This window comes from Mustela nigripes, chromosome 1 (genome assembly GCF_022355385.1).
Source record: "Mustela nigripes isolate SB6536 chromosome 1, MUSNIG.SB6536, whole genome shotgun sequence".
NCBI lineage: Eukaryota > Metazoa > Chordata > Mammalia > Carnivora > Mustelidae > Mustela > Mustela nigripes.
Genome location: NC_081557.1, coordinates 53,108,975 through 53,134,218, shown reverse-complemented (window position 1 = coordinate 53,134,218; position 25,244 = coordinate 53,108,975). Strand labels below are relative to the sequence as shown.

At 37.2% G+C, this 25,244-nt stretch overlaps 1 protein-coding gene across 2 annotated transcripts in view; it reads left to right on the top strand.

The window, feature by feature from the left end:
• The window catches only part of RSF1 (remodeling and spacing factor 1), a 159,593-nt gene that overhangs the window by 77,575 nt on the left and 56,774 nt on the right, over nucleotides 1-25,244 (top strand). For both annotated transcript variants that reach the window (XM_059411612.1, XM_059411603.1), the window contains exons 3-5: nucleotides 10,351-10,443; nucleotides 10,833-11,038; nucleotides 22,325-22,479. In XM_059411612.1, the coding sequence (XP_059267595.1) occupies nucleotides 10,351-10,443; nucleotides 10,833-11,038; nucleotides 22,325-22,479 (454 nt within the window). The remainder of the gene's footprint in view (nucleotides 1-10,350; nucleotides 10,444-10,832; nucleotides 11,039-22,324; nucleotides 22,480-25,244) is intronic.

The following is a 25,244-nucleotide window of genomic DNA, read 5'->3' as shown; positions in this document are numbered from 1 at the left end:
AGAGAGAGAGGAGGAAGCAGGCTCCCTGCTGAGCAGATACCCCGATGCGGGACTCGATCCCAGGACCCTGAGATCATGACCTGAGCTGAAGGCAGCGGCTTAACCCACTGAGCCACCCAGGCGCCCCTCTGAGTGCATTTTAAATGAAGTTAATTACCCAGAAAATAAATGTAGGAAATTAAAACAAGTCACCAATAATTTTATTTAAATCTTAGACATGTTATGTGTGTGTGTGTTTAAAATGAAAATATCATGAGCAATGTTTATGTACAGTTTGAAGAACACTGATGTACTTCCTACCAGCTCTTAATTCCTTCTGTTTCTACTAGTGTCCCAATTGGTTCTGGAAATGTTTTTAGGTTTGCATTTACATAAGGAAGCTATAGCATGGTGAGTAGTTGATAAGCATCTTTCTTATCTTTTTACCAGCAGCAAAACCTCTACTTTACAGGTGAAGATCCTGAAATTCAAAGTGGTAATTCAGAATGGCAATTGATTGAAACAAGATCACATTGCTGATAGGGAGAGCAAGGATTTGAATCTCAACCTCTATGATCCTAAAAACCTTATCTCCCTTTATACTTTGATTTACCTAGATTACTGATATAAAGCAGATTTCTTGGAAAGAGGCACTTAACAATCACACTCTTTTCATTTTAATTGCATTTTAGGTATATGGTTAATCTTACTTATGAATATAAAATAGCTTTGATAGAGATTTTACTTTTCTTGCTTGACTTATTTTACATATTTTCAGGGTACCTTTTCCTTGACCAAGACTTCAGAATAGGTTACTTTGAGAGTAGCCTTTCAAATTTTTTGCCATGTTGTAAATGTGCCCTATTTATAAGTTAACTGAGATTTCAGCTGCTTATCCCTCTAATCCTGAGCTCCTTCAGCAGCTGTTACAGTATCTTACTTATCCTTGTGGCAAGTACAGTGTCTGGGACATAGTACATCCTGATAAAATGTGGAATGAGCTAATTAATTAACACATGCTTATACTCTGTCAGTTGGGAGTTTTGGTATTTCTTTTGAGGTTTTTAAAACCCTATTGCTTGGGCACCTGGGTGGCTTGGTTGGTTGAACAACTGCCTTCGGCTCAGGTCATGATCCCAGAGTCCCGGGATTGAGTCCCACTTGGGCTCCCTGCTCCGTGGGGAGTCTGCTGCTTCTTCTGACCTTCTCCCCTCTCATACTCTCTCTCCCTGTCTCTCTCTCAGATAAATAAATAAAATCTTTAAAAGCACACACACAACAAACCCTGTTGCTTGAGATATCTCACCATTGAAACATTTCCTGTATATTTTTTAAGAAATTAAACATCTATTCTATACAAGTCTTAATGCATTCTTATAGGCAGTATTCGCAAATATCCCACAATAATAGTAAATCCTCTCAGTAGTTAGAGCAGAGAACATTGCCACAGTAAATATTTACTGAGTGACCACTATCATGTCAGCAAGGCCTTGTACTTGGTAGGTATCATAGAAAACAGAAAGAAGAATCAGACTTTGTATTGCTTTCAAAACTCTTGTAGTTTTGCAGGGTGCCTACCTCAAATGAAATAATGAGAAAGTTATATTGTAAATAGTAAAACCATATGTTAAACACGAAACTTACTGCTTTTGTAAGGTGCACAAGACTAGGAACCTGAATCTGCCTCTCAGTAGTTTGTGTGAGCTTCAATCCCTTTCCATTGAATTGTTGGAAAACGGGCTTTAGTGGGTCTTCTTCTAGGCATCAGACTCTACTGTCCTGTCTTGCATAGTGCAACAGAACTGTTTTTTAATAGTGCTTCCAAATGCTTGTTGAGCTCTCATATTTACGAGCCATGGCCTATTTTTATAGCCTTGCTTACTCCCTTCCCTCACGGCCTTGTCTGTGTCCACTCCCAAATCCAAGCACTAGCTGTCTAGGGCTCTCAGGCTCAGCAGAAAGAACTTTTTTCTTCACCCTCACATTGACAGGACATACCAGTATCACCCCCATCCCCTTGGCTTTGCATATTGTTTTTTTCTTCCTGAAATTCTCTTCACCTCGTTGTCTTGTAAAACCTATTCATCCTTCAGGTCCTAACATAAAAGTCACCACTTAAATAAAACCTTCCTCTTGAGTTGTTGCAGTTGATACCATTTTGTCCATTGGCTGTATTAGGGTTTCTCTCCTCTCTATTTCTGTGGTAGTTGATAAATGTATTAGTTGCTCAGTTTGTAGATAACTCCTTGACCATCCTTTCCCCCTGTAATTATATGTTTCCATCTTTCTTTCTGAGTCGTGCACTTCTTAAAGCAGAGACTGTTAACCTTTCCCCTCCCAATATGTAGTATTTTCAGTTTAGCCCTCCAGGAATAATACGACATACAAAACTGTTGGACATAATTAAATATTAGGTCAGGGAAACTTGGTGGGTTGTAATTTGAATATAAAGAATGGACCTAGATAGTTTATAATTCTCATTTGAGCCTTTGTTCACAATTCTGTTGGTGACAGCTGACCTGAATAACTATATACTGACTTCACCATGAATGACTATGGATACCAATTATTGTTAACTCTCATTCCTTCGGTAAAGCATATTACTTCCTGAGGATAAGAGCACATACATCTAAGGCTTGTGGGAATTGACTGCATTAATATTTTATTTATGTTTATTTTTTAAAGATTTTATTTATTTGTCGGAGAGAGAGAGACAGAGAGCGCACAAACCGGGGGAGTGGCAGGCTGAGGGAGAAGCAGGCTCCCCACTGAGCAAAAAGCCTAATGCAGGACTCGATCCCACGACTCTGGAATCATGATCTGAGCCAAAGGGAGACATGTAACCGACTGAGCCACCCAAGTGCCCCAACTGCATTAATGTTTGAAAGCAATAAAAACAATAGATGGCACATAGTAAATATGCAATAAATGTTAGCTGTTAGTACTATTCTAGTAAGAATTTTTAATGTTCTTAAAGATGTGTTATGTTGGATGGTGGTTAGCCAAAAAGAATTTTTTAAAAAATTAAAGTAAAAGCATTATTTTTGTGTTTCTTTCATTCATTTATTAGATACTTGTTTTGTATCTGCTGGGTTGCATACTTTGTTACAAGCTAGGGGTATGAAGATAAGTTGACTTCTCAGCACTCAGATTTTATTTGACTCAGATTTGAAAAGGTTTGTATGAAGACTGTATGGTCCAGTGGAAAGAACTCTGAAGCAGGAATCCTAAGCTTCCAGCCCTAGCTCAGTCACTGACTTTGAAGGAGATACTTCTTAGATGTCATATGGATCACCTCAGACTCCGTTAGGTACAAAACAAACCTCTTATCAGCTCTCTTCTCTGAGGGATTATCCTATCTTAATACTTTTGTTTAAAGCACTTTTGTCCTTTGTTTGTTCAAGCTAAGGAATGTAGATGTCACCTTTGTTTTTCCTTTCCAGTCACTGTCCACATATGTTCTGTCAAAAGTCCTGGATTCTGGGCGTCTGGGTGGCTCAGTGGGTTAAGCCGCTGCCTTCGGCTCGGGTCATGATCTCGAGGTCCTGGGATCAGGTCAGTCGTTGCAGGATCAGGTTCCGCATCGGGCTCTCTGCTCAACTGGGAGCCTGCTTCCCTCTCTTTCTCTGCCTGCCTCGCTGCCTACTTGTGATCTCTCTCTGTCAAGTAATATATTAAATAAGAGTCTTTAAAAAAAAAAAAAAAAAAAAGTCCTGTATTCTATCCCCAATTCCCCAAGATGCAGTTCCTTCTTTTTGTTCCCACTACTGCCACCATAGTCCATGGCATCATTATCTCTCTCTCTTTTTAAACTATATCTCTTGGTTATGATTAATTTTCTTCGTTTGTTTTAAAAGATTTTATTTATTTATTTATTTATTTATTTATTTAACAGAAAGACCATGAGAGAGGGAACACAAGCAGGGGGCATGGGAGAGAGAGAAGCAGGCTTTGCTGCTGAGCAGGGAGCCCAGTGCAGGGCTGGATTCCAGGACCCAGGGTTCACAACCTGAGCTGAAGGTAGATGCCCAGCGACTGAGCCACCCAGGTGCTCCAGCATCATTATCTCTTGCCTTAAAATTGGTTTCCAAGTTTCCATTTTTCCCCCTTTATAGTCCATTTACAGCAGCTATTCATGGATCAGATTTTGTTATTCCCCCATTTAAAATCTTACAGTGGCCTCCCATTTTATTTGAAATAAAATCTTAATTTCTTACCTTGGCCTCCATAGTTTTGCCCTTGCTTACCTCTTTAACTTTATCTTCTGCCACTTTCCCCTTTGTTCTGCTTAATTTATACTGATCTTTTTTTCTGTTTTTCTAATATGCCAGATTTGAAGGCCTTTGTGCTAGCTTGTTTCTTCTGCCTGGAGCATTCCTACTTCACATCTTCTTGTGGCTGATTTCTCTGTCTCAACTTTTTATGTCAAATGTCAACTTTTTTAATGAGGCCTTCTCTGAGCACCCAACCAGAGTGATACACAATCTTTCTGTAGCACAATACTGTTTTGTTTTCAACATAGCATTTGCCTCTACTTGATATTTTCTTATTTTTACCTGCTGTACTATCTTTTAGAACATAAGCTCTGTGATAGCAGGTTGACGGTCTGCTTCCTCATGGTATCCCAGCTCCTTGACTAGTTTCTGTCATAGAGTAGGTACTCAGTAAATATTGTTGGAATCTCCAGATCAATTAATCTCTTTATAAACTTAACGTGTTTCTCAATTATAAAGTAGAGATTTTCATCTGAATGGTATCTGAAGACAGCCCCCCCCACCTTGATAAATAAAGGCAGTGAAGACAGACTTTATTCACTAATTATTGTGGTAGGAGGAGGAGCTGAGCTCAATTCCAGTTTGTCCCGAGGTGACTGGTATTTTAAAGGGAGTCAGAGGGCTTCAGGAAGTGGACATGAGGGAGGAAAAGGGGGATAGAGAAAGGAACAGTTACAAAAAGTAAGTTTGAGGATTGGTCTGAAAGTTGGTCAGTCAACTTGTTTAGGCCTTCTGTGCCTGCTAACTTTGAAAGATAAACTTTCTGCCTTCCCACAGAGTCTAGGGGGTCCTGTCCTTCTGATGATTATAAATCAAAGGAATGGCTTTCCAGTCCTTGGGAAAGACACTCTTATAGGAGATACATATATATCTCAAAAGGATAGAGAGAAGATTTACAATTGTAAGGTTTTGTTTGTTTATTTTTCAAATAAATGGAAAAGGGAATTCAGGGACTTAGATCAGGTGTTGGTTGGAACACACAGTAAATTATTTTGGAAACCTTGAATTTTCTAGACAGGAACTCAGGGAGCAGAGTGGTTCCAGGGACAAGTCCTGAGGCTGCAAGAAGCCATTAGAGTTACTTAGTATCTCTCTCTCTCACTTTTTAAGATTTTCTTTATTTATTCGAGAGGAAGAGCGCATACGTGAACCTGAGTGGGGGGGAGGCAGATTTAGTCTCTTAATTCAGGGGTTTGGGTGTTCATGCTGAAGGTTTTTACAGTTCTTTGCTCCACCCCATCCCTTCCCTTTTTAATGCCCCCCCCAGCCCGGCCCCCTTTTAATGGTTTATGTTCTGTGTTGTCAAAAAGAGAAGGATTGTATGTCTCCAAGATTAATGTGTTAATGATCTCGCTGAGATAAAGTCTATGTATTTGCTGTGTAGGCATGTGAAACCACCTTTCCTTTCCTGTAAATACTGAGATGATATGGACTTTTAAATCTGCCCCCCCCCCCATTTTCCATCCTCATCTTTGTTTTTCTGTGTGTAAATTAGGAGGAAAAGACAGCCCCCGGGGTTACTGGAATGGCAGCAGGCACATGGCCAAGAGGCCTAAATGGCATTCAGCCTTGCAGGCACAGAACTTTGATTTCATGTGTGTATCAGAAAGACTGTTCCTGGGGCACCATGCAGGGTGATACAACAGGATATGACCTCTCATTAACCAGATTAGAGAGACTCAAACATAAAACCAGTATTATGGAACAATAACTTAGGGTGATAAATATGAACGTTATACAAAAATGTTCATGTTTTAAATACTGGAACATTCTCTAAAGAGAAATTGCATGCAAAACCAAATTATATTTGCAAGACTGATTAGAATCAAGTTGGGGCATGGGGAGTTAATATGAATTAATAATCTAATAATAAGGATCCTCTTCCTGCAAGTGATGCAGACTGTTGCCAGGTCCTCGGACCCAGAGGGGTTCTCTCAGGATCAGCCAAGAGGGTCCTTGGTTTCCCCCCCCTTTTTTTTCCCATCAAATCACATGCCCTCCTTAATGTCCATCACGCAGTTACCCCCCACCCACCTCCCTTCTAGCAGCCTGGCTTTGTGCAGAATAGAAATCAAATGTGAGCCAAAAGGAAGTGAGAGCAGAGTTTATTAAAGATGAAGAGAGAGTGCAGATATAGAGAGAACGTCTGGGAGACTCAGAAAGGAAAGGAAACTGAGTCTTGCTTGGGGTCTGCGTTTTTATTGAGGATTGTTGTCTGGTTCACGTGTCTTCTCAGGCATCCGGAGACTAAGTTCAGTGTTAGATGTTCCTCATAAGTCACTTACGTACCAGTGCCAGCCAGGGGTCTTGGAAAGCACTCGTGCTGACCCTGCCTGGTTACTCCTTAGATATTATCTATTGTGCTGCAAGACTTCCAAAGAAGTCATTACCTCCTTGACCTTTACATGGAGGACATACATTATCTGTTCCATAAGATGTGTATGGTGAGGGTGTAGATCCTAAAAGGAATAGAAGCAGGAAAAGAAGCAGTTTTTCAAAGGGTCCCTTTAGTTTCCCTGTCTCACAAGGATCCAAGAATAGCTATTATAGACAGTCTCATAGACACAGTTTCTGGCACTCTAGGCAAACATAGGCCCATGGGCCAAATCTGGCCTGCTGTCTACTTATGTATGGCTTGAAAACTAAGAGTGTTTTTTACTTATTTAAATGGTTTGGAGAATGGTTGACATACGAAAATTATATGAAATTCAGATTTCCTTATCCATAAATAAAGTGGTATTGGAACACAGCCAAGTTTACTCATTTATGTATTTTCTGTGGTTGCTTTTTGCACTACAGCAGCAGAGTTGAGTAGTTGAAAATAGACCATATGGTCTACAAAACCTAAATTATTTCCTATTTGGCCCTTAACAGAACAAGTTTGCTGACCCCTCGCATAGATTTATATAGTCCTGCATAATTATTTTTCATTTAAAGTATTCTTTTTTTTTATTAATTTTACAGTCTTTACTTTGTGATAGCAGTAGGTCATAGCTGTTTGGGCAAATATGATACTAGGTTTCGAGGTTTGTTTTTCTATAAATGGCACAATAATATGTCTGTATTGCCTTATTAAAGAACCAAATGAGTAGCATATTCACCTCCAAATATCAGCACAGAAGTTTTGTACCCTAAGCGATAAATAAGGGAGGTTAGTAATTGAAGGTAAGCAGTAATATACCTTAAGATAGAGGCAGAGAGGCCTCTGTCTTAATTATCTATTTATTTACCTCTCTTTCACTTTCACTTTTCTCCCCTTTCACATGATAAAAGATAATTGAGTTGTTCATTTGTATTTGGTATCTGACTACATGAGCCATTGGCTGTGCCTCGGTTCTTGGGTTGTCAAGCAGGAGTTGGAGCTGTTTTCATTCTCAGCCTCTCTCAGATGCTGACTGTGAGCATTCCCACCCTCAGACTGAGCCTCTAAAATTGTCAGCCAACATCCTCTTCTTTCCAGGGGTATGGTATGTAGCGGGACACTCAGTAGGTGCTTCATCCAAGTCATATACTGGGTTGTCCATTCTTGATTATCCCTCTGATTTTGTTTTAAATTGAGATATTAGTCACATACCATGACATTTACCCTTTTATTTATTTTTTTTAAGGATTTGATTTACTTGACAGAGATCACATGTAGGCAGAGAGGCAGGCAGAGAAAGAGGGAAGCAGGTTACCTGCTGATCAGAGAGCCCGATGTGGGGCTCGATCCCAGGACCCTGAGCGGAAGGCAGAGGCTTTAACCCACTGAGCCACCCAAGCGCCCAGACATTTTACCCTTTTAAAATAAACAATTCAGCGTTTTTTAGTATACTCATTAGGTTGTGCAGTCATAACCACTATCTTAAATCTAGAACATTTTATCACTCTGAAAAGGAATTTGCTCATTAGCAGTCACTCCCTGTTCCTCCCTCTACCTTCCCCCTGGTAACTATTAGTAAACTTACAGTCTGTGTTTGACTGTTATGTAAGTTTCATATACATCGAGCCATACAATATGTAACCTTTTGTATCTGGTTTCATTCACTGAGCATAATGTGTTTTATGTTTATCCAAACTGTACAGTGTATCAGTGCTTCATTTCTTTTTATAGCTGTATAAAATTCCACTGTATGGATTTCTGGATATTCCATATATTATTTATCCATTTTTCAGTTGATGGATATGTGGGTTGTTTCCACCTTTTAACTATTCTTAAAAATGCTACTATGAACGTTATATAGGTTTTTGCATGGGCATGTATTTTCACTGTTCCTGTATAAATACCTAGAAATGGAATTGCTAAGTCATGTGATAGCTCAGTGTTAACATTTTGAGAACTGCTTAGCTTTTTAATAAAACATCTGCACCACTTTAGATTCCCATCAACAGTCTGTGCATTTTGGTCTCTCCACATCCTCACACCATTTACTATTTTCTTCAAGATTTATTTTTTGTTTGCAAGAGAGAGCGTGCCAGCATGTGAGCTTGGGGTGGGGTAGAGAGAGAAACTCCAGCAGAATCACCACGAGCTGAGCATGGAGCCGGATGTGGGGCTGGATCTCAGGACCCTGAGATCACTGAGATCTTTTTTGATACAACTGTCCTTATGGATATGAAGTAGTATTCCATTGTGGTTTTAATATGTGTTTACTTAATGACTAATGATAATCATATTTTCCTATCCTTGTTCGCCATTTGTATATATTTGTCAAAAGATCCTTCAGATTCTGACCTTTTTAGCTTTTGATATAATTACTTTAGGGTCCTCCCTATGTAATATTTGCCAAATTTCCTTTTCCTTTGTAAATGAATTTTTTTTCTCTCTACACTATGTAGTGCTGTCAGCCAGAAACATGTGGTATTCCAGAGAATGGAGAGCTTATTCTTCCCTTTGTGCCTTTGAAGATCTCCCATTATGTCGTTCTTGGCCTGTTTGCCTTATTGTCACTTGGTGCTTAACAGGAAAAGGGCAGCATTCCTAGGAGGGCCAGCTTGGTCTTATTCTTGGGTTAATGTGATTATATAAGCAATTCCACTTGGCCTGCTTATGTTTCTGCTGTCTGCCTATCTAGCTAATTGCCCAAGCTCCCAAATAATCTTGTCCCTTGGTTGGTTCTTCTCTCTTGACCTTCATTATACTCCTTGCCTCTTGGATTAGAGCAAAGAGCATGGAGTCAGTAGACACTTTGTATCATTTTTCATGCCTGTTTGTAACATTTAAGGTCAGTATTGTTACTGTTCCCCTTTTATTGCTGAAGAAACTGGCTCACTGAGGTCATACAACCCATGGCATTTCTTCTGATTAATACTTATTATTGAGTGGTGTGGTTATCCATATCTTCTTTCCTCAGATTGTTACAGTGGCTCTGATTGGCCTGAAATGCTTGTATAGGGAGAGGAACCTAGAAATGTAAGTTATGGCCACATTTTAGAAGGTATCAAATGCCAAACAAAGGGATCTTTACGCAAAAAAAAAAAAAAAAAAAAAGAGGACGTTGCGGTGGAGAATGGCTTTTTTAAAAATGTGCTTACAGGGGGGTTGGCTAGCTCAGCATCCTACTCTTGATTTTCGCTCACATCGTGATCTTGGGGTCATGGGATTGAGCCTCACATTGGGCTCTGCACTCAGAGCAGAGTCTGTCTCTCCCTTTCTCTCTGCTTCCCCCTACCTCCATTCTCTCTCTCTCTCTCTCTCAAATAAATAAATAAAATAAAATCGCTCTTTTAAAAATGTGCCTATAATTTGACATGATTTTTGAATGCCTACCTCTATTCTAGGCATGGAGATAAATAAACTATTGTCCTCAAGGAACTTCTAGGCCATTTGGAAGGGGAATTAGATAATTTTTGCATTTGGGAAAATGTGCCATAAAACATGTATAAAATTCTTGAGAGTAAAGGAGAGAGCTCTAGAGATCACTGCCTACCTTAAATTAAGTCATTAGTCACAAGTAAGCATTTCTGGTGTATTTAAGGATGCGTTTGGCTTGGAATGTATTTGTTATAAACTTGTTCCATTATAAATATGTATAAATATAGTTAACATAATTACAATAAAATACCAATGTAAATATAAATTGCTTTTATGTATTAAGATATGAACTTTGTTTGACAGATATGCCAAGAGTTTAATAGCACCTGGGCATGGGAGATGGAAAAGAAGGGCTATCTTGAAATGAGTGTTGAATGCAAACTAGCACTCCTAAAGGTAATGAATTTATTATGTTTTACAATTATTTTAATTAATTCACCAATAGTTGTTTCAAGAATAATGTTATCTAAAAGCTTTAATAAAAAGAATCATTGAAAATTTTATACGTAATAAAATTTGGGAGACTAGTACACGGTGCTTTTGAAATATAATATGATTTTTGTGTCATTGATAATATTAAACCTGTAAATTTAAGTAATAACTTGAAATAATATCTCTTTAAATTGCTTATTCTAAACAGGTTGTACAAAAGTGGGGAGAGGATAGTGAAAGATGGATAAACTATACATATTTTTTTCTGCTCCCATCTCTGAATTAGTTCTGTGTTTAAACATACCACATTTAGGTAATGGGGTATTTTAAGCCATGTTTTGACTATTTTCCAGTACCTCTGCGAGTGTCAGTTTGATGACAATCTCAAATTCAAGAACATTATCAATGAGGAGGATGCTGATACCATGCGTCTCCAACCAATTGGCCGAGACAAAGATGGCCTCATGTACTGGTACCAGTTGGACCAAGATCATAATGTCAGAATGTACATAGAAGAACAGGATGATCAAGATGGCTCTTCATGGAAATGCATTGTCAGGTATCTTTATTGGAATCTTTTCACATTTCTTTGTGTGTTTCTTTAATCTCTTCTGTATGAGAATATAATCTCTGAGGCTAAGGCAGTCCTTTTTTTTGTGGAGTTGGAGACTTGCCAGGACCTAGCCTAGTGCCCAGCACAATACCCATAGTGGACCCTTAATTATTTCTCAAACAAATATATTTAACATGGTGGTCCATATCAGCACATGTACCTTACACGTTAGGAAGCTGGAATCTGACAAAAGGTAATGCAAAGAAAAACCCATTGTTAGGAATACAAGAGAAGCAGTATTTGATTTTCTATTAGATATTATTTATTTATTTCTAATTGTTTTAATTTGGCCAGTTCATTTTCTCACTTTAGTGTATTTTTAATCTTTACATACGTTTCTTTATTAGGGTTCTGAAGAAATCTGAGGAATATTTTGCACTTTTGGGGGCATAGTTCTTTTTTAAAAATATCTTGGTTTCATATTTGTATTTTTTATTATATTTTATTTTTAAGCAATCTGCACCTAGTTGGGGCTCAAATCCATAACCCTGACATCAGAAGTTGCATATTCTACCAACCAAGCCACCCCCTCTTATTTATATTGATAGATATATTTGAGTGAAAACATTTCATGTAAAACTTAAAATAAAATTTTTATTTTTTAGTCAGTGACACTGGGATCGCTATTCAGAACTTTATATCTCTGGGGCACCTGGTTGGCTCAGTTGGTTAAGCCTCCTTCTCTTGATTTCGGCTCAGGTCATGATTTTGGGGTTGTGGAATCTAGCGCTGCCTTTGGCTCCTCGCTCAGCAAGGAGTCTGCTGGAGATTTTCTCTCTGTCCCTCCCCGCTGCTCTTGTATGTTCTGTCTCTCTTTCAAATAAATAAATCTTAAAAAGAAGAATCTTTGTGTCTCTAATATTCTGTTTTTTTACAGTGTGATAATTTAGAATTTATTCCATTAATATCCATAGTTTATTTTAATTTTGAAATGATTAGGATCTATAAATAAATCTGTAACTAAAGTAGGGAAAACTAGTGAATGCATAACTGGCTTATGAAAAACTTCTTAACTTTAACTCAATCTCTGATTTTGCTCGTTTTGAGTTTTAGCAGATTTTTGTTAGTGGTTATTGTTTTAAAGAGATAATCTGTGGAAATTTAGAGTATTTATTTGGGTCAGGGAAGCTCAACTTTCATGCCTTAAGAATAAATGTGAATTGAATGAATTTATAGGGGAATGTTTTATAAGCACCCATCAATAATAATATATTATGGTTCTCCATATAGTTAATCTACTAAATGGAAATTATCAAAGTAGTCCTGAAATGAAATTCATTTACCATCTCTCCCTGTGAATACATACACTGAATGAAATTCTTTTCATGTCTTACCACTTCTACTATTTCCTCTATCAACTTTGCATAGTTACTTAAGAGATATTCTCTCCTATTTTGTAGACAAAGAAAATGTGACAGAAAAATAATTATGATTATTATTGATCTGTTGTAATGCTTTAAACAATTTGTAATGCATAGTGTTTTAATTAGATCATACCCTAATGGATGTTGTTAGAGAGGTGTTTAGGAAATGTGTTTAGAGTTGACTATGTTTAAATCTGGGTTCCGTTGCTTACCATCTGAAGGCAGATTGCTTAATTTCTTTGATATTCTCTTTCCTGCACTTTAAAATGAGCATGATAGTAAAGTTATTTTGAGAACTATATAAATTTATATTGCATACCAACTTGTGTAATTAATATGATGCTATGCAATTGTGGTCATACTGATGAATATAGCACAGCTCTAGAATCTATAGATGAGCTTCAAGCACCTGTGGAAGTCCCTTTTATTGTAAATAGTAGCTCTTAGTTTTATTTAATATGTGTATTTTCTGGGAAGTACCATAGTTTTCCACAAATCCTCAATTTGGTCTGTTTGTGCTTCATATACTTGACACCTTCTGTGACGTGTCATTTCAGTTCCTTTAAATTGATAAAATAGTCCTACTTTTGACAAATGTGGTGACTGTCTTGTTTATAGAAGTCTCTTAATTTTGTGAATGTTAATGTAAAAAGCTTTGTATTTTTCCTGCCTGTCGCCAAAATAATCACCTTAGTTGTCATTAAATACATTATGTGCCCCAAATAATATGTACGACATTATTCTACTTTCCCCTGATGCCATCCTTCCTGGAGTCTGGTATTTAGATTAGTATGCCAAACTCTAAGAAGAACATTAATATAGTAGAATAAGTCCTGTATGTGAAGAACCACAAAGAAGATGATTGAGTGAACTGAAAATATTTGATCCAGCAGAAATTTAGGGAGATAGAATTAATCTTTAAACATTTAAAGGATTGATTTGTTTAAGTATTTCTCTCAAGCAGGATGAGTGAGCCAGGATCAGTGAATACAAATTGTGGGAAAATAGAACTGAGCTTATAGAAGTGAGAACATTTGCTTTTTTATATTGCAGAGAAATTCTTGTCTTAAAACTGATAGATATTAAAAACATTTTCTAAAATTGTAGAATTAGGGTGTTTACAGAGGCAAAAATCTTTTTAGCAAGCAATTGCCTTAGAAAGTGAGATAATTAGTGAAGAGCAAGTAAAGCAAGTAGAATTTTGACTTTTTTATTTAATAGAGTATACCTCGATATTTTTCTCCCATTGATGAATATTGTTTTTTACTAGTGAAATGAAAAATCTGCTTCCCTTTCTTTAAACTATTTCTTTAAAGTAATGCTAATTTTCTGGGATATTTCTGGTGTTGGAGACATGTTTCTGCCTAACTCTGAAAAGAAGATTATATGACAAAAGTTATCTAGACTTTAGAATTCTGGTTTTTTTTTAAGCTGTAAGACAGTCTTTCTAAATGATTGATAAAATTAAAATGTAACTGAACTTTGCAACTTAAAATCAAATGGAATATTTTTATAAAAATAGAGATCCATAAAAAAGGAATTTTCTATATTTGATCTTCTGAAAATTTAATACCTAGACGGTATATAGTGTCTGCTCTCAGACTACAAAATGGAATTAAACTAGAAATCAGTTACAGAATGAGATCTTTAAAATTCCCACATGTTTAGATATTAGCTAATACATGTCTTCATAACACATGGATCAAAGAAGACCTCTCAAGACAAATTGTTTAAATTATTTTTAATTAAATGAAAATGAAAATAAAATATATCAAAATTTGTGCTTGAAATTTTTCAGTGAAAACAATACTTAGAAGAAACTTCTCATATAAGCAAAGGCTGGTTCTTTGAAAAGATTAGTTAAGATTGATAACCCACTAGCCAGGCTAGCTAAGAAAAAGAGAGAGAGCAGACAAAAATTAGCGATAATCAGAAATGAAAAAAGGGGGCGCCTGGGTGGCTCAGTGGGTTGAGCCGCTGCCTTCGGCTCAGGTCATGATCTCAGAGTCCTGGGATCGAGCCCCACATCGGGCTCTCTGCTCAGCAGGGAGCCTGCTTCCTCCTCTCTCTCTGCCTGCCTCTCTGCCTGCTTGTGATCTCTGTCTGTCAAATAAATAAATAAAATCTTTAAAAAAAAAAAAAAAAAAAAAGAAATGAAAAAAGGAACGTCGCTACAAATTCCGTTAACATCAAAAGGATAATTAAGGAATACTATGAACAACTCCATGTCCTCAAATTCGTAACCTTGATGAAATGGACGAATTCCTTAAAAGACAGAATCTGCCAAAATTCTCACCAGAAGAAATAGGCAAATATGAACAGGGCCTTCTCTGTTAAAGAAATTGTACCAGTAGTTAATAACCTGAAGCAGAAAGCACCAAGCCAAGATGGGTTCACTAGTGAATTCCACCAAACATTTAAGGGAGGAATTATACCAGCTCTCTTCAGTCTCTTTCAGAAGATAGAACAGGGATAATTCCTGACTCATTTTATAAGGCCAGCATTACCCTAATAACAAAATGAGGCAAAGATATTACAAGATAGGAAAACTTTAGACCAATATCTCTCAGGAATATAGATGCAGAAATCCTCAAAAAATTTTTTCAACATCATACTTGAAGTCCTAGCTAATGTACTAAGAGAAGTGAAGGGATTAAGAGGGAGAGATTGGGAAGGAAAAAATAAAGCTGTCATTATGTGCAGATGAGATGTTCATCATTTTTATAGAAAGTCTGAAAGAGTTAACAAAAAACATTTCTGGATTTTATAAGTGATTATATCAAGGTGGCAGGAGATGAAGTTAATATACAAATGTCCATTACTTTCCTGTATATGATCAATGAACATGTAGACCCTGAAATCTAAAACACAATACCATTTATTGGGGTGCTTGGGTGGCTCAGTGGGATAAAGCCTCTGCCTTCAGCTCAGGTCATGATCCCAGGGTCCTGTGTTCAAGCCCCACGTCGGCTCTCTGCTCCACAGGGAGCCTGCTTCCTCCCCTCCCTCTCTCTCTGCCTGCCTCTCTGCCTACTTAAATCAGTCAATCAAACATAATACCATTTATATGATCTCCCCCAAAATTGACATACTTAATCAGATAAAATAAATAAATCAAATAAAATATGAACAAATTTATCTTAGGAAAAATATAAAACTGATGAAAGAACCCAAGAAGAGACATGTTCCATATTTGTGGATAGGAACATTTAATACTATCCAGATGTCACTTCTCAACTTAAAATCTATAGACTTAATGCAGTCATAATCAAAACTCCTGCACATTATTTTGTGGATATTGACAAACTTTTAAAAAAATTTATATGTAGGGGCACCTGGGTGGCTCAGTTGGTTGAGCATCTGACCTCTGCTCTGGTCATGATCCCTGGGTTCTGGGATCGAGCCCCACATCTGGCTCTCTGCTCAGCAGGTAGCCTGCTTCCCCCTCCCTTTCTGCCTGCCTCTCTGCTACTTGTGCTCTTTCTCTATGTCAAATAAATAAATAAAATCTTTTTAAAAATTTTATATGTAAGGGGCGCCTGGGTGGCTCAGTGGGTTAAGCCGCTGCCTTCGGCTCAGGTCATGATCTCGGCGTCCTGGGATCGAGTCCCACATCGGGCTCTCTGCTCGGCAGGGGGCCTGCTTCCCTTCCTCTCTCTCTGTGATCTCTTCCCTTCCTCTCTCCTACTGTGATCTCTCTCCTCTGTCAAATAAATAAATAAAATCTTAAAAAAAAAATTTATATGTAAAAGCAAAAAGCCCAGAGTACTCAACATGATACTGAAGAAAAACTAAGTTAGAAGACTGACACTAACCGACTTCACAACCTGTATAAAGTTGTAATTAAGACAGTGTGGTATTACTTAAAAGAAGAGACAGATACAGGGACACCTGGCTGGCTCAGTTAGTGAAGCATGTGACTCTCAATCTTAGAATTGTAAGTTTGAGTATTGGATGCAGAGATCACCAAACCAAACCAAACCAAACACAAAAAGAGTAGACAAATATGTAGTATAGCAGAATATGGAGCCTTGAAATAAGCCCATATGAAGGTGCAAAGGCAGTACAGTGCAGAAAAGGTAATAATACTGGGGGGAAAAAAAGGATATCCATATGCAGAACAGTGAATCTAGATACAGACCTTACACCCTCAACAAAAATTAACTCAAAATTAATTATAGACCTCCTTATAAATGCAAAACTATAAAACTTCAAGAAGATAACACAAACAAATCTAGATGATTTGGGGTTTGGTAGTAACTTCTTTGGTGTAACACCAAAGGCACAATCCATGATAGATAGTGATAAAAGCTGGTATAAAAGCAGTGATAAAAGCTGGACTTCATTTTATTTAAAAATTTCTGCTCTGTAAACTGTCAAGATAATGAAATCTAAGCCACAGACTGGGAGGAAGTATTTACCAAGGATGTATTTGATAAAGGCCTGTTATCCAAAATATATAAAAAACACTTAAAACTCAACAATAAGAAAACAACCTGATTTAAGGGGCATTTGGTTGAGCATCCAGCTCTTGATTTCAGCTCAGGATCTCCAGGTCATGGGGTTCGGCCCACCTTGGGCTTCCTGCTCAGCGGGGAATCCACTAGCCTTCTCCCTCTCTCTGCTCCTCTCCCTGTTCACACTTGCTCGCGCTCTCTCTTTCTTTCTTAAAAAAATAAATAAATAAAAAAGAGAGATCTTCAAAAAAAAAAAGGAGAAAGAAAATGGACCAAAGACCTTAACAACACGTTGCCAACAAAGATGGCAAATATACACATATATTTGTATGGATATACACATGAAAAGTGGTTCACATCATATATCATCAGTGAAATATAAATTAAAATGAGATACTACTGTACGCTTATTAGAATGGCCAAAATCCAGAACACTGACCACAGCAGATGCTAATGAGGATGTGAAGCAACAGGAACTCTCAGCCTTTGCTGGTGGAAATGCAAAATGGCTGCTTTGGAATACAGTTTGATGGCTTTTTATAAAATTAAACACCATATGATCCAGGAACCAAATACTCCTTGGTATTTGCCCAAAGGAGTTGAAGAGTTATGTCCACACAAAAATCTACAAACAAATGTTTATAGCAGCTTTGTTCATATTTGCCAAAACTTGAAAGCAACCAAAATGTTATAACTGATTAACTGAACACTAAGAACACTTTGAAAGTATGTAAATTTTACATCAATAAATATTTTAAGAATTGTAATGGTTTGACAGTCATTCTCAAAAAGCCAAATTCTAAATAAACAGTGTGTCGAGTTTTCATGTATCCAAAATGACAAATTCTGTCAAAGACATTTCTAAACCATATGCTGCTAGTATAGTACAGTGATTGAGAAGATGGTCTTGGAAGTCAGACTGTAATTCAATCCTGCCTTTAATCTGTACTAACCATGATGTTAGGCAAATTACTCTACCTTTCTGTAGTGTCCTCACTTCCTCCTCTATAAAATGAGTGTAAGTATAGTACCTATTTAATCAGGTTATATTGGGATTATATGAACTAGTTAAAGTGCTTGGAGTAGTGCCTGGAACATAGTAATTACTTATGTTAACTTCTGTTATTGATACTACTGCTGTTGATATTACTCATTAATGTCTTCCTTTAGGTTCTTGGCCCCCATAAGAAATACTGTCATACTCCATTATCCTCCCTGTTTTGTCACCTATTAATTTGGATTCAAATGAAAAAGATGGGATATTATTGGTGGACCCTATAATCATATACTATAGATACTTACAAAGAATTGCTATATTCACACTGTGCTGTGCCATGGAAATAGATGCAATGCAGTTTCGTAAGGAGTTCCAAATTGTGGGAAAAAGATATGGGCAAGTAGCAAATGATAATAGAGGGTCATAATTGTGATCTGTGTTGGAGATCATTCTGGTGTGTGCTCTTTAGGACCCAGATACTTGGCAGAATATGATGCTAGTGCTTGGCTTTGTTTTTGTTTTGTCTGTTTTTTTGTTTTGTTTTGTTACGATATTGTACTATCAGCTCAATTGATTCCTAAAGGTTTAATCCCTTTCACTAAGTCTTAACTCTGAACAACCCTTAGACTAGAAAAAATCATATTCCACAACATAATAGATAGGATGATATACTCCATTTCACCAAAGTCTAAATTAACTTCAGATACAGATAGTGCAACACAAGACTTTTTAGAATCTATTTAGTCAGTCGGTCAATCTGCTTGTTAATCTGACCTACCCTTTCCTCTGCAACATATTTGTCCCGTCTCAGTTAATAGCAGTCACATCCTTTCACCTGCTTAGATCTAAAACTTGGGTCACAAAATTTGACTTTTCGTTTTCCTCTCCTGTCACATCCACTGTATCAGCAGATCCAAACATCTCTCCATGCAAAGTGTATCCAGTGTGACTGTTCCTCATCCCCTTTATAGCTGTGTTCTCATCTAAGCCATCATCATTTTTGTTTTTGTTTTTAAATTTTATTTATTTATTTATTTTTTAAAAGATTTTATTTATTTAACAGAGATCACAAGTAGGCAGAGAGAGAGGAGGAAGCAGGCTCCCTGATGAGCAGGGAGTCCGATGTGGGGCTTGATCCCAGGACCCCGGGATCATGACCTGAGTCAAAGGCAGAGGCTTTAGCCCACTGAGCCACCCAGGTGCCCCTGGTTTGTTTTTATAAAGAGTGATTTATTTAATTCAGGAGAGGGAGCATGTACACATGCATCAGTGGGTGAGGGGTGTGGGGAGGGAGAGAGGGAGAATCTCAGACTGAGTGTGGAGCCGGAAGCTAGGCTCCATCTCACCACCCTGAGACTATGACTTGAGCCAAAATCAAGAGTTGGGCGGCCAACCCACTGAGTTACCCAGGCACCCCTTATTTTTGTTTTTAATACAATTCAGTGGTTTTTAGTATATTCACAAAGTTGTGCAGCCACCACTGCTGTCAAATTCCAGGATATTTTCCTCACCCCATAAAGAAATTCTGTACTGCATACCCTGCACATTAGCAGTTTTAATCACCATTCTCCCTTTACCCAGCTGGTGGCATCTGCCAGTCTGCTTTCTGTTTCTATAATTTACTATTCCAGACATTTCATAAACAGAATCATACAATATGTGGCCATTGTGTCTAGCTTCTTTTGAAGAGCATAATCATTTTAAGGTGCATTTATGTAGTTAAATCAGTACTTTGTACTTTTTTATCGCTAAATAGTATTGTCTTGTAGGGATATGCCACAGTTGTTTATTCATTCTGTGCTTGTCTTAGAAAGAATAGTTGGGGTAGCCATGCGGAACATATTCCAGGCTAAGAGCGGAAGTGCAAACAACTTACATCCTGAGAGAGAGAGAGAATGAATGGTATTTTGGAGGGATATATCTAGTATACCTGAGTGAAGGAATATTTTAGAGCAAACAGAGCCAGCAATGGAAGGAGAGAGAGCAGAGCACTGAATTGTTAGCCATAGTCTATTTTAAGAGTTTCTATACATAGTGGTAAGAGTTTTGGGTATAATTTGAATATATGTTTATTTATAAAAATCCCCTCTGACTAGTTCAAAGTTGGGATTTAAAAAAATATATTTTGCGTATTAAATCTCATCTTTAGATCAAAACAGAATTCCAAAGTTGGGTAGTTTCCTGTTTTCATATAATTATGACTACGTGAATCTTGCATTTTAACACAGTATTCAGGTTAAAGCTTTTTAGGGAGTTCTCCAATAAATTTTTCTGCTTAATTCGATTGTTTTGTAGTCTAGTAATTGATATGGATTTTGTAGCAGTATTGGTTCTCTTCTAATGCTGGAAGCTTTTTAAAATAGGTATAGTGAACAACTTAAATTCAGTGAACAACTTAAATTCAGTTCGCAGCATCACTTCAAAAAATAACAAGAAGCTTGAGGCACTTTTTCATATGGAATTCTTAGTGTACTAAACACAGTAATAACATTAAGTGGATAAAGCCTTAGGTTAGAAGCAGATTGGTGTAATGAAGTTAGGAAATAGGAACCTGGCCAAAAATAATTTTTTTTAAAGATCGTATTATCTGTCAGAGAAAGAGAGCAGAAGTAGGGGGAGTGGCTGGCAGAGGGAGAAGCAGGCTCCCTGCTGAGCAAGAAGCTAATGCGGGACTCTATCTAAGCTGAAGGCAGACAGGTGCATAAACAACTGAGCCCTCCAGGCATCCCCAAAATAAATTTTTTTCATGTCTCTAAGTTTTAAGGTAATTTTTTGTGAAGTGGAGGCAGTGCCAGACAGGATTCTGAAAAAGCATTCGATCTTAATCTGACCTCTTACTATTAGATAATTAAAATTCTAAAACTTCATTTTATTTATAATATGTGTAACCTATGGATGCATTCTCATACACAATATTAATAAGATGTATTAATCTATATGCTCATTCACATACATAATAACAAAATGGTTGTCATTTTAATTCTGAAAAATTGTCCGTCAGTGGCAATTATTTTCCCTAGGAGGCCATTTTAATAACATTCGAGTGAATCCTGTCTTTTATTCTATAGATAAGGAAGCTGAAGCCTAGTGAAGTTACAGGACTTGTACAGGAGCACTTAGCCATCTAGGTTAGAACAGGAATTCTTTTTATTCATTAAATATTTCCTGACTTAAGAGCCTACTTCATAAGGCACTGTCCCTGCTATCATCACCAGAGTTGAACTGGGGTAGAGGTTGCAGGGGACCGGAGGATAGAGAACACATGTGGCATGACAGACAAGAACAGAAGTAATTTCATCTGAATGGGAACTACATAGGATTGGAGGTGCATACACACACAGTGTTTTGACAACATAGAGGGGAAGCTCATGGTGTTAACTCAGTGGCAGATCTAGAACTGACTTTTCCAACTTTTAGTCCAAGGTTTCCTTTTTTCTCTTCACTGTTACACATTGCTTATCTGAGAAGGAGAAATATCCAAGTGAGCTTTCTTGTTTATAGGTGGCATTTAAATCAGCCATCTAATACAACTCTGGTCTGGGTATTAAAGATAGAGAATTAATAGGTTAAATCTGATTTATTTGGGATTTTCTTGTATTTTTGGTTCAAATTGAATTCTCATCCTGTAGTTGTAAACTGTAATTGACAGAACAGCATTCAGTTTCCCGAATTCTTAGGTTTTTTAGCTGTGTTGTAAGAGCTGACTTTGCTATAATTACTCAGACCTGGATCGTAATTTTATAACAGTATCAAATGTTATTCTTTCTCTAGGTAGAACAGAGTTCTTATTCACAAATGAATCAAGAATGTGACCCATTTTGTTTAAAAAAGTGCTTCTTCAAGGAAATTTTTTTTTTTTTTTTAAAGATTTTATTTATTTATTTGACAGAGAGAAATCACAAGTAGGCAGAGAGGCAGGCAGAGAGAGAGAGAGAGGAGGAAGCAGGCTCCCTGCTGAGCAGAGAGCCCGATGCGGGACTCGATCCCAGGACCCTGAGATCATGACCTGAGCCGAAGGCAGCGGCTTAACCACTGAGCCACCCAGGCGCCCCTTCAAGGAAATTTTACATTGCTTTTGTACTCTTTAGAGATTACATAGGACTTTTAAAAATTATTTAACTTTGATTTTTGTTTAATTTTGTTCCTGCTGTTCTTTTCAGCCAAAGAGATTCACATTGCCATTTTAATCCGTAGGGTATACGTTTCTTCTGTTTTGGAAAATAATATATTTTCATATGCTTTTCTTTCCTAATAGTTAGATTCAAGGTTAATTAAGATGAGGTGTACCGGTGTTTTGGATGTTCTTAAATGTGTTTTTCTTTTTAAAATTCTAATTTCTAATAGGTATTATTCTGAAAGCTCTTTAGGACAGGATTACAATTTTTATGCTGTTTTGTTTTTTTCCCTTATTTAGAAATCGAAACGAGTTGGCTGAGACTCTTGCCCTGCTGAAAGCACAGATTGATCCTGTGCTACTGAAAAACTCTAGCCAACAGGACAACTCTTCCCGGGAAAGTCCCAGCTTAGAGGATGAGGAGACTAAAAAGGAGGAAGAAGCACCTAAACAAGGTTTTTTTTGTGTGTTTTGTTTTGCTTTGTTTTGTAATTTCTTCTCTCTTCTTCCACTTCTATTTCCAACTATATTAATTAGAATTCTTTCAGTTTGAAAAATTGGAAGTCTTCCTGTAGAGGGAGATTGATTTTTCTTTTCTTTAATGAAAAATAAGCAGCAAAAGGCCATTGAGTACATTTTCTCTTTTATAATGTACATTTATAAAATTTTAAATAAAAAGTACAGATCATCACAACGTATTTTTTGCTAATTTTAAGAAAGCAAAGATACTTTATTGAACTCTTATTATTGTAGTAAAATATGCATAACATAAAATTTATCATCTTAACCATTTTTAAGTATACAGTTCCATGGCATTAAGTGCATTCACATTGTTGGGCATCTGTCACCACCGTCCATCTCCGGAGTCATCTTCCCCATCTGAAACTCTGACAGTTAAATACTGACTCCTCATTTATCCCTGCACCCCCAGCCCCTGGCATCCACTATTCTGCTTTCCATCTCTGTGAGTTTGCCTGACTCTTGGGATGTTCTGTCCAAGAAATCATAGAATATTTGTTCATAGAATATTTAACTGGCTTATTTCACTGAGCATAATGATAGGCTGAATAATATTCCGCTGTATGTGTTTATCACATTTGTTTATTCATCTGTCTGTGGACAGTTGGCTTCTACCTTTTGGCTGTTGTGAATATTGCTGGTAGGAACATGGGTGTACAAATAGCTGTTTGAGTCACTGCTTTCATTTCTTTTGGGTATATACCTAGAAGTGGAATTGCTGGATCATATGGTAGCTTGCAGATCTGCCATACCACTTTTTACAGCTGCTGGGCCATTTTACATTCCCCCTATCTGTGTTACCTTGCAGTCCACCAAACGCTACACATGCATTTTCAGTCATCATAGCATCTCCTTGAGGAAACTGCTGTTATTACGGTTTCAGTTTTATAGATGAGGTAATTGGTAAGTTTATAAATTTGCCCTGTGTCCTATATGTAATAAATGGTTAGAGTCTGGATTTGAACCCTGGTCTTGTATCCCCTGTACTCTTCAACTACAGTAATCTAGGGCTGTACTTCTCAAACTTCAATATGCATGCTGTTTATCTGGTGATCTTTTTACAGTGCAGGCACTGAGTACATTGGTCTTGTGTGAAGTTGATAATTTGCCATTTTAGTTACCAAGGACCTAGGTGATGCTCAGGCTGCTGGTCAGAGAATCACACTTTGTTTAGCAAGGTTACAGAGGCAGTTTCCTTCTAACCTTTTATTTATTTAAATAGAGCAGAGTCTTTCAGACAGCTGTTCCTGAAAATATTCCTCAGTGAATACTGATATTTTAACACTAAACACAGTTAACAGAGATGCTGTGGGGGAGGACATCTGTTTAAAAAGTAGCACAGGAAGAGGAGCAAGACATTTAACCTTCTTTGATTTTCTCCTTTCTCTTTTAAGTAGTGTCTCCTCTTCTGTTTCTCTTACTCCAATAGCAAAATGTTGTTTACTCATTTAGGAAGTACTTAATGTACACCTGCTATGTGTTAAGCGCCGTTTTAGATATGAGACTTCAATAAGTAAAGACAAATCCTTGCTTTTGTGAAGCTTACATTAAAGTGGATAAAATAGCTGACACATACCATTGACCTTGTGCCAAGTACTGCTCAGTGCTTTACATGTGTTAAATCATATAATCTTCACAACCACTCTGTTAGGTATGATAGGTAGGTAGTATTTCAGGTTTTTTGTTTTTGTTTTTTCCAAGTGAGCAAAGGGAGTCAAAGGAGAGATTTGAGTGACTTTCCCAGGGTCACCCAGCCTGTGAGTGGCGTGTTCACACCTGGGTAGTCTTTGGTCTTTCTCTGGGGTTTGTGTACTTTAGATGCTACAGAAACACATAATTTGTGGGAGTCGACATTTTTATTCAGCCCCTAAAGCCCCCTCTCTTACTCCGTCCTCTTGATGTAGTTATTGTGTTCTTTTCCAAGCAAGACCAAAGAAATGGGATTCTGACTTGTCATTTTTATTACTTTCAGATGTAAATAAACATTGCCTTTGGGCAGGGAGGGGAAGGAAAGCAGGGATATTTGGAAATCAGACATCAGGAAGGAAAAAAATAAACAGGAACTGCGGAAAGAATAAAACAGCTACTCTTCATTCTTGCAGCTAAAATAGATTTTTCTTTGTTTGTTGAATTGTTATGCTTTGTATCCAACGTTAGTAAATTTTTTTTAAGTGCCAAGAAGAAATGAATTGCTTATAAAAATAAGCAAAGAAAAGATCCAAAGATGGCATCATCTGTCTTAAAACATTCACTAACTGAGTAATTAAATCATTTTTTATTTCAAAGGTAATTGAAATTGTCTTTGGAAAAGTCTGAATTTCTTAAACTGGCATTCAGAATCTCACAGTCTGGCCTCGAATGATATTTCTAGTGTTATCTCCTGCTAGTTTTTTACATCATCACTGGTTCCGGGTTAACTAAATGCATTTTCTCCTTGTGTCTTAGGCATTCCTTCTGTGTCCTTATCATGCTTTTATCTCTCTGGGATACTTTTCTTGCACTCTGGAAATTCTAGTCATTCAGGGCCATCTGGAATCTCAGAATTTTGATCTTTTTCTAAGTTCTGCCAGCATTTAATTAAATACTATTTTTTTTTTTCCTACTTATATTAGGGTCAGTCATACCACCAAGCTTGAAGCTCTCAAATACTTGCTGACTTGTTCTTCTCAAACTGTGATAGATGATAGATTTCAAAGCAAGT